The 15,986-nt window shown below is 34.7% G+C and overlaps 1 protein-coding gene across 3 annotated transcripts in view; it reads right to left on the bottom strand.

Annotated features, from left to right (window-relative positions):
* Positions 1-15,986, bottom strand: part of LOC150092634 (dyslexia-associated protein KIAA0319-like protein) — a 511,769-nt gene that overhangs the window by 334,917 nt on the left and 160,866 nt on the right. For all 3 annotated transcript variants that reach the window (XM_090414369.1, XM_090414371.1, XM_090414370.1), the window contains one exon: positions 4,781-4,943. In XM_090414369.1, coding sequence (XP_090270495.1) covers positions 4,781-4,943 — 163 coding nt within the window. The remainder of the gene's footprint in view (positions 1-4,780; positions 4,944-15,986) is intronic.

Genomic DNA, 15,986 nt, shown 5'->3' with positions numbered 1-15,986 from the left:
TCTAACACTCTCAAACCCTTAGTACCTATATGCTGAACCTATGGCACGTGTGCAAGAGGTAGCACGTCCGAGAATTTTGCTGGCATGTCAACGATTTACAGGTGATATCCTTTCATACACTTAAAAATTATTCAATCTTTTTTTTTTTAATTGTTACAATAGGTTCAATTTATATTTTGTTTTACATGAAAGAAACTAACCAACAAACACAAAGTCTATTGTAGGAACAAGGTCAAGCAGGCTGAAAACTACAGCTCATGTTAGGAACTTCTAGCCAATGGCTGAGGGGGCATAATGACATGACTCAGCTGGTAGAAATCAACTGTGTTTAGTCACCAAAGCTTTTCATTATTTAAAAGATTATTAATTAACTCAAGTTTATTATCTTTAATATTTTTAGCATATGAAAAGTCACCAGCTGCAACTTTGTCAAAACATGTGGCTTCTAAACATATGATATTAAAAGAAACATGGCAGTCATATCTATCATATCTGCTGGGCTTTCTTCCTATAGTGGGCTGTGAACAAATACAATTTTTCTTTGCGTCAGTCGACTCATTGTAGATAAGGGTTTCTCAACCACCGGGCCCTGGCATCGATTATACTGGGCCACGAAAGGTTCTCCAGAAATTTGTCATTTCAGTTTTTTAAGCATTTTTCATGAATAAATATTTTATAGTGGAAATATTCTGAGGAGAATAATATTTGTGAATGTATCAAAAAGCTTAGACCCAGAACACCTACATAACATCTATGTAGGAAATGTCAGCGATGAAGCCATGTATTTTTAAACATGGAGGTATTCATGAGTGATCATGAATTTTCGGACATCGAAATCTTTCAACATTCGGAAGTTCTTTGGCTGTTCTGCAGCAAATTTCTTGAGAGGTTATATGAACTCCGAAAGGAAGTTGAACTGTTTCTAATTGATAAGAAAAGTGACCTGTCCCATTATTTCCAGGATAAGGAATATGTAGTCAGGCTGGCATATCTCAGCGATATATATTCTTACATAAACGACTTGAATTTAAAACTTCAAGGTCCAGATACAACAAAATTTAATGCTTGGAACAAGATCGAAAAGAAACTCAAACTCTGGTTTAAAATGATTGCAGAAAGAATAATGAAATGTTTCAGTTGTACTCAGATTATATTATGGAAGCAGGTGATCTATTCACAGAATTCAGTTTCAGATATTATTGCAGCCCATTTGAAGTTGTTGTTGTCATTTGAAAAGTTTTATCCCGAACATGAGGATCCCCAGAGGCAAAATATGTGAACCCCTTTGTTGAACACAAAGAACCCTTTCCCATGATAATTCAACTTATTGAATTATCAGACAAAGGACTGGAAAGTACTTTTAATTCTATGAGTAATTCGAAATTCTGGATAAGAATGAAATATGAATATCCAAATTTACATGAAATGAGATTTCTTCTTTGTTTTTCCACCACATATCTTTGTGAAACTGCATTTTCTGTGCTTATAACAAAACTCCAACTTTCTGACTGTCTCCGTTTGTTTATCACTTCAATTCATCCCAGAATTAATAAGCTAACGGACAGAAAACAGCAACAAAAGTCTCACCAGCCTAACTAAAACTTTCAAAAACTCAGCTGTAGTAAAAGAAACTAAGTTTAACTTTTTCAATAACTTATAATTGCTGCATTAAAGTGCTGCATTTTTAAATTCAAAATATCAATTAGCGTAGGAACTAGTGTTTAGAATTGAGAAATTCATACATTTTTTATTTATTAAATTACATACTTTGCATATATAAATATCTGACATGTGTATGTGAGCTGAAAAAAAAGAAAGCATTGTGGAAGAATATAAAGAACAAGGTGATTGTCATACACATGAACTTTTTCCCCCCATAATTAAAGCTAAAAATTTGTGGTGCGAGATATATGTGGGGATTTTCGGAAACCCAAACAGCGTCATCTTCTTTCCCATTATTCCAAACAAAAATGACCAATAATTTACAAGACTTGAGATACATAATGAGCAATCCTTCACAAATGACTAATGAGAAGTGAAAGCATAGAGCGAAACAGACAGCAATGGTAGGCCAGTAGAAATAGAGCAGCTATGAAGACGTGCATATGATTGGTGCAGTATTAACAAAAGATCATGTGACACAAAGGCAGCTGACAAATGTTGAGTTGAAATGCTAATTCTCTTCAACTGAATTCCATAACATCTGAAACTGTCATAACAACATTCATTATATATTTCTTAGTTTTAGCACATTCACGACGGGGTGTCGTTTATCGTTCCAACAGAACTTCTCATTACCAGCAGGCTCAACTCACACAAAGTTTCAACCCTTGGTTGAAATTTATTGCTGCTTGTTTGCATTTGAGTTGGCAGGCGAACTCAACATGCATTATATGGCATGTTTCAATTCATGGTAGAATTTTATTTGAAGTTAACCTTCTTGATCTGTCATAATGACATCGAGAATTTCAAATGCAATAAAACAAACACTTATTTTATGTAATTGAAAAATTGGACAATAGTTTTTAGTTAGATACTGTGTTTCTGGTGCAACATATGGTTTTGCTCGAGTCTATACAGCATAGTTTCTGTGAGATGGTACATGTGATTCATTAGTTAGTGCCATTTTTATTCCAGCTGTCTCTAATTTTTAACTCCGCCATGGGATCCTTAGGGGTCTCATGCCAGTCCCAAACCTGGATAAAGGAGGAGGGTCGGTCAGATGAGTGTCGATGCTCTGACCGTAAAGAAAAAACACGATTGTTATCTGATGCCTATACAATCAACAGCTACAACATGCCGGCTCGGGTGTCGCCCGGATAAACAAGGCCCGCGATACCAATCGAGCGATCGGGGTTGGATCGAAAAGTGGGATACCGAAAGGAAACAAAACTAACAGAATTGTTATCAGTAGGAACGTGGAATGTGCAGACACTCTGGATGTCAGGAAAATTAGAACTACTTCATGAGGAAATGAAGAGATATCGGTGGGATATACTAGGATTGGCAGAGATGAGATGGACATCACCTGGAGAGATCAATGGATGCGAAGTAATATGGTCAGGACATGACACCATGCACGAAGGAGTTTGCTTCCTTCTTAGCAAAAGAGCTCGAGAGGCACTGTTAGGCTACAAACCAGTTAATAAACGAATCATAGTAGCAAGATTTCAGGCAAAGCCATTCAACATATCAATAGTCCAGATATATGCACCCACATCTGACAGCACAGATGAGGATATTGACTTATTCTACAAAGATCTGACAGAGACAATAGAAACAATACCAAAGCAAGATGTGCTAATTATTGAAGGAGATTGGAATGACAAAGTTGGAATAGATAATGATGGTTGAGAAAGAGTCATGGGAAAATATGGTTTCGGAGAAAGAAATGAACGAGGTGAAAAATTGTTAGAATTTGCTGTGGACCACGAGATGATATGTAACACAAGATTCCAACAAAAGGAGTGTAGAGAATGGACGTGGCAATCAAATGATGGGAAAACCAAAAACATGATTGATATGATTATGATTAAAAGAAGATGGATAACATCAGTACAGCAATGTCGAACTTTTCAGGGAGCGGATATAGACTTGGACCATAGTTTAGTGATTGTAAACATCAAGATGAAATTAAAAAAGAAATATAAACCCCAACATCAGAATAGAAGAGATACAGCACGAATAAGTGAAGAAGAAAACATTTTATGACATTCTTAATCTCAACTGCCTCACTGTCATCTGTGTACCTGCTCAGTGGTTCCCCCCCCCCTCAAAAGCTCTAGTTTCTCTTATTTTGCATACCCACTTTCACTTCATTCAACAACACTTTTTCAGACTCTGAACACCAAATGCATTCAGATAACCTATGCACTTGAGTCATTTGCTATTATGGCCCTCCTTCTCAGCTCTACTCTGTCATACTACAACAGCAGACTCACTATCTTAACTCTCTCACTCTTTTCCTTTGCTACTTCCAGTAATTCTTTCATGTCTTCTCTCATGCCATACTTTTCTCCTTTCAAATCATTCGTTCCATCAACTACACCAATCAAATCTATCACTTTACCCTTTTTTTTTGCACTCTGAGAGCAAGATTTTGTCAATCTCTCACCAATCACCTCTTATTATAGAATCACCATACAAGACTTGCTCCTTGATTTTCTTCTCTCTTACTAAACCAGTCATTTCTCTTTTCTCTTTTCTTTCTTTCTGATATCAGCTGACCCACTCTCCAGATGTTTCTGCATTCATTGCAGCTCTGCTTCATCCTGTGTATCATCCCACATAACTAAGCTATCTCCTTTATTATTATTATTATTACGTGACACCCTTAAGGAGTCGAAGACTCATCGAGGGCGGGTACCTTCTCTACAGCTCTGTCTCCACCAACCACAATAAACTGCAACTACACCAATACCATCTATTGCCCTCCACCACCACCACCACAAGTATTTTCACAGACAATCACAAACATCCATGCCCACGACAGGATTCGAACCCACAGCCTTTTGGCTGGAGAGCAGATACGCTAACCACTCAGCCAACCAGACCGGCAACTATTGCCAACTCTTCATTCTTTATATCCATCATACTACTATTTTTCGGACAATTTATTCAGATTTGATAAATGTGAAGGAAGGAAAGTTACAGGGAGAGAAAGAAATAACAGTGAAAATTTGTTTTATCAGTCCTTGAGGATCAACTTAACATACATTAAAAGCTACATAAGTGAATAATGCAGGAGTAAGCTAAATAAATATTTTATTTATTACATTACCTGTTTTTGGCTTTGGAAGTGCATATGCTGAGAGTGTTACTTCATTTTCTGGCAACTGAATCGAAACATTATCACCTGCAGACACAATAAGATGATGTCCTGATGGTATTGTTGAAGTAGACAGCATACTTCCAAGTGTATTATTATCTTTAAGGGTTTTTGCCTATAGTAATACCAAAGCATTAAAGAATTTTTAACTATATGCATAAATAATTAGATTAATACTATTAGTGTTAAATGAATGTTTAAATGAATTAAATGTATACAACTTAACATTTAAATGAAAAATGTTAATAGGTTATTGTTAAATGAATGAATGACAACCATATTTAATTACCAAATATAATTTATCTGTATGTAATTGATTCACTACAGGAAATACATAAGAACTGGAGGAATAGTTTGCTATACTAAAATTTGTTATAAGTGTCTACAGTGTTTGCTATACTACAAAGTGATTAAATTATTAACCCTGACTACTTTCATTTTGATTAATGCATGTTATTAATCAATAATAAATTCCTGATTTTCTATAAAGCATAACTCAAGAGTTCTCTGAAATAAATTTGCCAATATTAATAAAAATTTAACATTCAATATTGCTAACAGACAAACAATCTTCAATTTTCCTTATTTTTGAACAATCAATAATTTGTTTTGTGCCTGGTAGAGAATGACTATGTTTACTACAAGTGCCATAACCTTTTCTCCATTTGATTACTAAAAAAAATTTCCCCATCCATTTTCTTGTGCATGTTATGCTCAGTGGCCTGTCACAACCAACTAACTTGGTTTCTCTGAAACCTAATTAATGCTCTGATAGGGCAGTTAATCCTATCTGCATAGCATGTTATGGCTGTCAGTTGCTTTGTTCTTCTGGAAGAAAATCCGTAGCATCTAGGAGGGAAAATATCACCATATGAGACTGGCTAACTCATCTTCACTTGAAAGCTCTGGTAAAAGTTCTTCACATCCCACATGGGATTCAAATTCAGGTCTTTCCAACCAAAAGGTATTATTAAAACAGACTAAGCTAAGAGGCTTGTCAAAAAAAAAAAAAGTTTTTATAATTCAAATGAAAAAATAAAATCTAATTAAAAAGTTCATAATTAAAATAAACTTTCAGTTTTATCATTTTGATAACTGAATATCAAAGATTTCTTTTTTTTTATTATTCTTATTATTTTAAGATAGAATATTTCTTAAATTTATCTGTTTCACAGGGGAAGATGCTATTAATTATCATGTTTCTTAAAGGATATGTTCAGATATTAACAGGACTTCTAAATATGCTTAACTAAACTTTGGATAATTTGAAACATTACATTGATTCCTAACAAAACAAAATGAGAACATAATAATTTATTAAAGATACACTATCCTATAAAAGTTACAAAACATCTTTATGATAAATTAATAAATAGCTGCCCTGCCTTTGTATGCAGCAAAAGACTTAATTTCTGGTAGAAAGAGTTTGAATTACTGTACTATGCCCCATCCTTACTTTAAAGCATTACTGAGTTCACTTGGAACACATTACTGAACACATTCCACAGCCTACTCAAGTTGCCCTTTATTTTTGTTTTCCAGTTCATCTGGTGTTCTACTGGGAAGAGATCAAGAAACTGTGCTAGCCACTGCAATGTTCTTACATTCTCTTCAAAGCACATGTTTATAATCTCTACTTTTGAAATGAAGCATTATCATCCCAGAAGGTGTAAGGGCTGATATGATAACGGTGCCTAAACTTAGAACATGTACACCAGAGTATCAATATAAGACCTACCAATGGACATCCTTGTGACAAGAAGTAATCTCAATCATTACACTGCTACCTCCAAAATTTCACTGTTGGGTCAATACATTCAAGAAAAAAAGCATTTTCCATACTCAAACACTTCCATTAAACTAAAAGAACATGCAGTGTGACTTAATTCCACAGAGATGATTTCCACTGTATGACAGTCCATTTCAGTCCTAGACCCATACTAATCAACAGAGCAGTGTATATTTATTGTTAAGGAAGGATGGTGGAATGGAAAATTCCACCATCTGTGAAAATTCAAGCAACTCTCTACTTATTACGTTAACACTTGTAAGATTCTTTTTGGCCACTCAAATCACCCAACACAAATTCTATGTTGGGAGATGTAAGTATTTTGGACTTAGTATAACCTGCAGACTTGTGTCTATTGTAATGCCTAGTACTATATAATAAAACATACTGACAAATTCATTAGCATTTGACATACAGTCAAATGCTAATGACTCTTTCAAAGCATTCACATCAAAAATGATATCCATGTGAATGACTGACCCTATTTACAGGCTACAAAATTTCCATAATCAAATTAATTTTCCTGCAATCAGAGAGTCAGTTCCTAACACTTTGTACAATAGCCTGGTGGTAGGGCATATGTGATGGTATTCATAGCTGTATTTTTTTAAGGAAATTGCAACACACTAATATTAACTACAATAAATTTCATTAGTATTGCCAATATTTCAGAAAAGTCAAATTGCCATCATCAGGAAACACAGTACAACATGAAATGTGCATACACTACACTGAGTACCTTTGGACAAATGAAGAGTCAACACTAATCTTCTAAAAAATTCTGCTCTCAAGCCTCAACAACCTCATTAAGTAAACCCTATAATAATCTTAATTGTCCTTTATTCTCAAGACAAGAAATTAGGAGGACACTCGCTTGTGACTATAACTATGCACTTGCATCTAAATTATTCCTACAGAGGAAATTATAATTCAGATTGAACAAGGCAGTCTCAGCCTTCATACCCATATCAATATGAAGAACTACTTGCAATGAAGAACAGAACAAGTAATTTCTAAAGCTGATAAGGGGAATGCCATAGTTCTGAACCTCCATGATTATTAAAACTTGCTGCTTTGCATCAAGATCATTCAACCTGCCTTCTCTTGGACTACAGCCCAACCACTTCACAGGCCCAACTCCTTAGAAAGTTCGCCTCCTGGCATGCTGAAATTGCTAATAACAAATAAACTAAAACCACACAATTCTAGTCACCCCCCCCCCCTCAGATATACAGACTACTGAAAATCCACAAACAGATTGTGCCATTACATCCAACTGTAAATGGCACTAATTCATCCATATACAAATTAGCAGTTATTGAAAGAAGTAGTCAAAGTACTTTCCCAATATACTACTGGCAGCACCCCTTCACACTTAATAAGTGTGAAGAGGTGCTGTAACAGTAACATAATATTATGATCAGTTCTAATGTCTCCTCTCTGTTCACCAATGTCCCACTTAGACACTTCAAAAGAGTGATTATGTTATCTTAACTGGGAAGTAACTAAGCAATTACAAGTTTCTTGAAGCAGTGCCTTGGCATGCAAAACTACAAGAGAAGGGAAAACTACAAGGGAAGGGACAACTACGAGTTAATGATGTGGGAAATGATCAAGGGATATTTAAAAAAAGAGTATCAGACAGTATATCCATAGTTAGAAAGATAAATCGGGTGGGAGTTAAATGAATGAGCAGCAGCATTAAGCAGGAGATGCAAAAAAAGGAAATGTTGTGGAGAATATATAAGGCAAAAGTTTATCAGCAGACTAATGAAAGTAAAAGAGAGGCAAGTTACTACTGTACACCCACAGATGTGGGACCCTTCGACACTTGTGCACAAGTCAGAAGAAGGAGAATCCATTCCGATAATAGGGTAATCAATGCGTCTTGTGGGACGAGTTGTTTATTATTACATGTAGGAAAATTAACTTTTCTTTATGAGCTTTTAAAGTGGTAACTATTTTGCTTGTATAACAGTTGGAAAATTTTATGTATAAAGCAAGTGATTTTGCGTACTGGCAACCAATTTGTACATCCTTTATTTCTTTCTCCCCTTCAGCATGAATTGACTATTCTTGGCAATCTGCCAGACCGGGTTCTATGAAGTGTGGGCATACTATAGCATAGTTAGGAAGGCAAAATCAGATTACAAGAAATCAGTTAAGCATGCAACGATTTTCCAAATGAGCTCTTTCAATATGTTGATGAGTAAAAGAGAAAATGATTATAGAAAAATAAATTTAATGTGAATAGTAGAGAGGTTAAAGAAGCAGAAGAAAGAAACAGTTGAATTACAGAGTGGTCATTTTGTAAGTGTGTATCATTAAGGTGGATGATAATGCTGTTACTGATGTGAAAGGGATCGATATGAGAATAGAAGTAAATGAAGTAGATTTTTAAGATATTACGAAATCCCAATTTGAATACAGCCATGGGAATATTGATGAAATATCAGCCTGTGTATTAGAAGAAAGTGTAATGAAATTGTTTGTAAGTTTTTTAAATCTCCCCATTGCAAAGTCCCATAAGAGCAGAAATAAGACAAGATAGTCCTATTATATACAGGAGACTCCAAGACAGATATAGCAAATTATAGACAAATTAGTATCATGGAAAGGATGGTTAAGGTATGGTCAAAGTTGATTGAGTGTTTTAGCACCATTCATAATAATGCTTTACAGTATAAACAACACCAAGAGCAAAAAACACATTTATTAAACTCAATAATATTTTGCTAATTTCTACTCTGTATCATCAGAGCACAATTATAAACTGTGATAGACACATAGCACTAAACTAAGTAACTGAGGGAAACAAATTTAAATTTTACTGACAAAAGAATTAATGTCCATACATGGCATCCTCTATAGGTTGAATACCTATGAAGTTAATTTAGAGAAGTGAGGCTATACGGTCTTAAAATGAATCTTCTGGATCTTTGGTAAATTAATGCAACCATTCTTGGTGAAGTTGCAAGAGCGCTTCATAGCTGATGCTGATTCTAAAAATTCTTTCAGATCTATAATGATTTCTATGTAATATAGATGTTTTCCTCCATCTTATCCTATATGAAGAAGTAACCAGAATTTTTGTTTTTCAAAGCAGATGTTAACTGATCAACCAGTCACTGGCACAAAGAACTTTATATGCTCTAGGATAGTTTGACTAATTTCTTGCTGCTTCTGCAGACTTCCAATCTCGTGCTTTGTCCTGTGAAGGACTGCATGCAATCGAGTTATTTCTCTATTCAGGTTTTCAATGTTCTCTTGAACTTCTTCCACTGCAACTTTTGCATACACTATCTTACTGCTACTTTCAATCACATCATTTATACTCTCTTTCACATGTTTTCAACATTGTTTAAACCCAGACCTCCATTCACTCCAATACTTTCAGTTTTATGATCATGCCACATCATACCACAGGTACTATTTTAATATCTCTCCTGATCAACCCTACAGAATGGCTCTGAGATGAAATGAAACGTCAGATGTGAGCTAAACCAATATACAACCAACAATGATAAATGGACCGATAGGCATGATGAAGGAAGAACGTAATAACGTGTTACTTCACTACTGAAGTAACTTCATGCAAACTTTGTTTACTTACATTGGATAAAGGATTAAACCAAGAATATAACTTCTTGGCATTTTTAATTGATAGTATAACCAAGTACTTTGAAAGATGTTGAAAAAACTTTCAACATCTTTCTCTAATCCAGGATATTTTAGTAATAAGGTGTGATACCTTTTGGCTACTTGTATATGGAAACATGACTTCTGCATTATGAAACATGACTTCAACCTTGGTATCACTTCTGGGTCTAGCTCCCACTGATGAGACCTCAATAAAGGTTGAATCTAGTCTGGGTAGTGATCCTTCCCATATTGCATAGCATTATACATGTCCATAAGGATATGTGTTTTGCATTATGGGATACCAAGGCAAGTGATGTGAAGTCATTAGCCTCTATATACGAGTCGCCCAGTTGTGAAGTTAATTCACGTGCAAACTTTGTTTGCTTACAATTGGATAAAGAATTAAACCAAGAATATAACTTCTTGGTATCTTTAATTTATAGTATAACCAAGTAGAAAAACTGTCAATTTCAAAAGTTATGTACCACACTGAGGGAACTGTGCTCCAGGAAATTGATGAAGTCAGGGATTTGGGGATAGTAATAGTATACAGAGAACTGAAGTTTAGAGGGCATGTTGCTAAAGCAGTCAATATAGCTCAAGGATTACTTAGTTATTGACAATACTAACTAACAGACATAATTATCATTCCTCTTTATAAAGCTTTGATACAACTACATCTAGATTACACCATGGATTCTGAAGGAATGTGCCAAGGAGTTGACATCTGCCCTGACATATGTTTTAATGAGTCTTGCATTGGGTTGAGTTCCAAAGGATTGGAAGGATGGCAAGATTGTGCCACTTCATAAGGGAGGTGATACAACTCAGGCATCAAATTATAGGCTTTACAACCGTGTTATAAAAAACTCTTTTAATTTACCAACGTTTCGATCTTCATATTAAGACAATCATCTGGAGCATATACAAATATACATGACAAGCTGAGTTACATTACATACAGTAAGCTAGAGAAACAATGATTAGATCACAGGTTATTCTACTGGCATGACCCCTAGTGAAAAAAAAAATTAATTATTTAGAAACTACATCAAGTTAAATTATATTTATGATAACATGAATAAACATTCTTTCTTATAGATAGTTTTCTTTCAGTAACAATGATGTCCTATTTTTAGCATTACAATTGTTACTTTTGATTTAGGATCCTTGATTATCTATAGTCCTGTTTATAGTTACTCTTAGAGAAGAAGGTTCCATGGGTCGAATATGTGCCTTCCATATATGTTTGGGATTTTTAGACCATCATTATTGTTCAGATTGGGGTGGTTGATAATAATTTCACAGGCTTCCTTAAATTTGCATTCATACCATGTTTTGGTGTGATATAGACAACTAGTGCTTTTCCAGTCATTAATGTGTCGTTCATGTTCTTTTTGTCTGATAGGAATTGTGCGTCCTGTTTCCCCTATATATCTTCTTGGCATGTTTAAATTATAGTATAACCAAGTGAAAAAACTTTCAACATCTTTCTCTAATCCAGGGTATTTTAGTAATAAGGTGTGATACCTTTTGGCTACTTGTATATGGAAATATGACTTCTGCATTGCAACAATGTAACATACCATATATAAGGGAAACAGGACGCACAATTCCTATCAGACAAAAAGAACATAAACAACACATTAAATATAATAATTATGGTGAAGCTGGCATTTCTGATTATGTCCTGAACACCTTACATAAAATTGACTGGAAAAGCACTAGTTATCTACATCACACCAAAACATGGTAGGAACGCAAATTTAAGGAAGCCTGTGAGATCATTATCAACCACCCATCTAAACAATAATGATGGTCTAAAAATCCCATACATGTGGAAGGCATATATTCGTCCCAGGAATCCTTTCTCTCTAAGAACAACTGTAAATAGGAGACTGTAAAAAAAAACAGGATCCTAAATCTAAAATAACTTTAAGAAAGAATGTTTATTCATGTTGTAATTTATAAATAATTTTTAAATCAAAAATAACAATTGTAATAATAGAAATAAGACATCACTGTTACTGGCCGGAAAACTATCTGTAAGCAAGAATGTTTATTCATATAATCATAAATTAAATCTAGCTTGATGTAATTTTTTTTTTTTTCACTAGAGGTCATGCCAGTGAGTAGCATGTGATCAAATCATTGTTTCTCTAGCTTTCAGTTTGAAATGTAATGCAGCTTGTCTTGTGTATTTATGTATGCTCCAGATGATGATCTTGATATGAAGATCGAAACATCGGGATAATAAAAAGAGTTATTTTAAAACGGTTGTAGAATCCATAATTTCAAAAATGAATGCTGATCATCATGTAACACTAAAAGAAAGGGGAAAAAATTCACATTTGACATCAGTAACGCTGTATGGTCACTCTCATACCTCACCGAGTTTTGAGAATGAAGTCTTCTGCTAGAATAAGCGGTAGGGTTGCAGATTCCCTTTCCACATAGAATTGGTAGGAGAATCACAAATATTCATGCCCATGGTGGGATTCGAACGTGCAGCCTCTTGGCTGGAGAGCAGATATGCTAACCACTCAGCCAACCAGATCAGCATGATTAAAACAGAATGAAATATAATTACATCCACCTTTCGATATTTAAAAATGCAAACAGTCAGAATTTCTCTTAATTATCAGTAAATTATATAACCAAAAAGCAAAACCTTTTTTGATTCTAACATAATTTTGGTTTTCTAAAAAGCACACAATGATTTCTCACATGCATGACAGATGGTAAATTGTATATATGAAATGATTTGTTATGTACTGCTCCCCATTGGGGAATACAGTACTGAACAACATAATATGTCATGTCCAGTGTGAATGTACTAATTTGCCATCATCGCTTAAAACTGTGTCTAAATAGCTGAAATGTTTTACTTGTTTTAGAGGTTTTTATTTAAAAAGTAGTTCCAAGTTTTCTATATTCCTACTGTTTTCACAGCTTTGGTCTGTTTATTGCTGATTTTCAAGCCAATGTTTCTTACTGCAGTTATTCAATTTAATTATGGAATCCAACAAACTTGTACTGGACCTGATTTTACATTAAACAATCTTCCTGTATTTCCTTCAATTCTGATCACTGACTTACAACTCAGATATACACTACACATCGCTGGATATAATTGTCCCATTTACACCACATACAATAAACAATCACTATAGCTGATCCCTAGGGACCAGAGACAGTTCGTAATAACTACAAGGTTTGCTATGTGAATTAAGGGTAAAAACCCCTATCACCCTCCACACACACATACACACAACTTGATGTGTAGGAAAGTAAGACACAATCAATAAATAGCATGAAAACAGATTTAGCACATTAAAAGAAACCTTTAGGTCTCCCAAATCCAAGTTGAAAGCTGGGCATCCTAAGGCACAGATGCTCCCAGATCAGGGAGACCGAGATATCCAGGGAACGAGTTGGGATTATTATCCCAAAATCTAGACATGCAGAAACTCTAAGCGAAGCGGATCCCCAAATGTCTGAATGCTGACCAAAAGAGAAAACATGTGCTGTCATCTCAAGGGATTTTTGGTCATTTTGAGAAATCAGGTGCACATTTTTTGGCTCGTATTCTGACTGTTCATGAAATATGGTTTTGTTACTATGACCCAGAGAACATACAACAATCAATGGTGTAGAGACACAAAGGTTCTCCACAGCCAAAGAAGTTTTGAACCAAAAAGTCAGCAGGAAAGATTTTTGCCATTGTGTTTTGGGATATGAATGGTACAATCCTTACCATGTATACCATCCTTCATATGCAGGACAATGCACCTGCTTACTGAAATCCAACAGGCAATACACAACTTGGGGTTTCAATGTCTGCCTCACCCACCAAATTTGCCCGACCTGGCCCCATCTGACTATTTCTAATTCCCAAATTTAAAGAAACACTTGAAAGGAATAAAATTTATCACAGATGATGAAGCCATATTTGCATCTGAGGACTGGTTTGTGCAAAAACATAGACTTTTTTTTTCTCAGAGGATTCCAAATGGCAGCATTGTTCTAATAAATGTATAAGACTTTGTGGGGAGTATGTAGAATAATGTATAAATTAAGTGGTTCTACCTCAAAAGTTTGGGAGGCACAGATGGGAAGCAGAATATAGGATGGTGGGGGAGATATCTTAGATGACATAGAGGAGATGAGGGATCTGTGATGTTGGATAAGGACCTGAAATGTTGAAGATGTTTTACTAAAATTGTGAGGACTGCAATAGCACATTATGGCAGTGATGCCAAGAACACTGAAATGTAGGCATAAAGATGTAATTATTCCACTGTATAAAGCTTTATTCAGACTGCATATGGACTACTGTGCCAAGATTTTGTTACTTGGGTTTCAAATGGATGAAGATATGTTGTAAAAGATTCAAAGACAACTGACTAAGGTGGTTTCTAGTCTCTACAATGTTGAACATGAAGAAAGATTGAGGGAATGCCATTGAGGAGTCTAGTGGGGAGACATCATCAAGACAATAGTTATCATGGGTAATTATTGGATTAATGAGTATCAATTTTTCATATAATGGATGAAGATAGGAGAGAACAAGAGGCTATCCTCCCTGGATGCTGTATAAAAAAAGTCATGAGCAAATTAATAAGATCTGGTTTTTTGCATGGTGAGTTGAGGGTGGTTGGAATGCATTGCCTGGAAGTGTAGTGAGTGTGAAGACAGTGAATACATTCAAGCCACTGTATGATGAGCTGTCTGTGTAATGGAGGGCCTCCCAATATGTGTTGTTGACTCCAGGGAGGGCTAATTAATAATAATAACATATGTATGCCAGGTCATACAACATGTTAGGTTCCAGATCATTGCCATATAGTGAATTTTATCATATAGTTAATCACTGCCATTTTTATCATTTGCGATATGTATGTAAAGGTTAAATAATATTTTAAGTAACCATATATGTGTATAAATGACACAAATAAAGCATTTATTTGTCAGGTACGCAAAAAAAATATTTAGAATAATTTTTGGAAATGTAAAAATTATTCTGAATCGCATGGCTTAAAGGAAGACACCGACCTGTTTGGTCATCAATCTACAACATTAAAAGTTTTCCTATTTTGTCAGTAATGTGACATTTACAGATAACTGTAGTATTAACTAATGTCATACTATTCACTTGACTAAGAACTTTATCTTTGTTTTTAACAAATGTAACAACAGTAGTGCGAGGTAAGTTTAGCCTACAACCTCTCTGCGATACGCCATTGTCAGCAAATTTAATCATTTTATTCTCAGTAGGTAATATAATACGTTATATGGGACTTCTTTTCACTAGTAGCAATAACAATCATACTTGGAATTTTATCAAAGCTGTGACCATTATAAACAATGTATAAGGGGGACTGGAAAGTAATCAATTATTTTTAATAGGTCATTTTTAGCCGAATGTTTCTTCTTAAATAACACATAAATTATTAAATTTGATTTTTATTTAAATATTAGCATTACTTTTCTATTTAAAAAATCTGTTTTTTTTTTATTTTAGATTATTTTTTTAATATGGCGGACTTTAACGTTGAAGAGCACACCATTTACGTCATTGTAAGCTGTTTTTGTTTCACCAAGGAAAAAGAATGCTACCAAAATCATTTGCTCAACTTATGGAGACGTACTGAAGGTTAACAAATGTCAGCAATGGTTTAGATTTGCAGAAAAAAATTTTGATCTCTCTGATCGTCCTCGATCTGG

Source organism: Typopeltis vanoorti, chromosome 25 (assembly GCF_054136105.1).
Source record: "Typopeltis vanoorti isolate ZY-2024b chromosome 25, IOZ_Tvanoo_1.0, whole genome shotgun sequence".
NCBI lineage: Eukaryota > Metazoa > Arthropoda > Arachnida > Uropygi > Thelyphonidae > Typopeltis > Typopeltis vanoorti.
The sequence above is the reverse complement of the archived record's forward strand: the minus strand, read 5'-3'. Positions and strand labels throughout refer to the sequence as shown.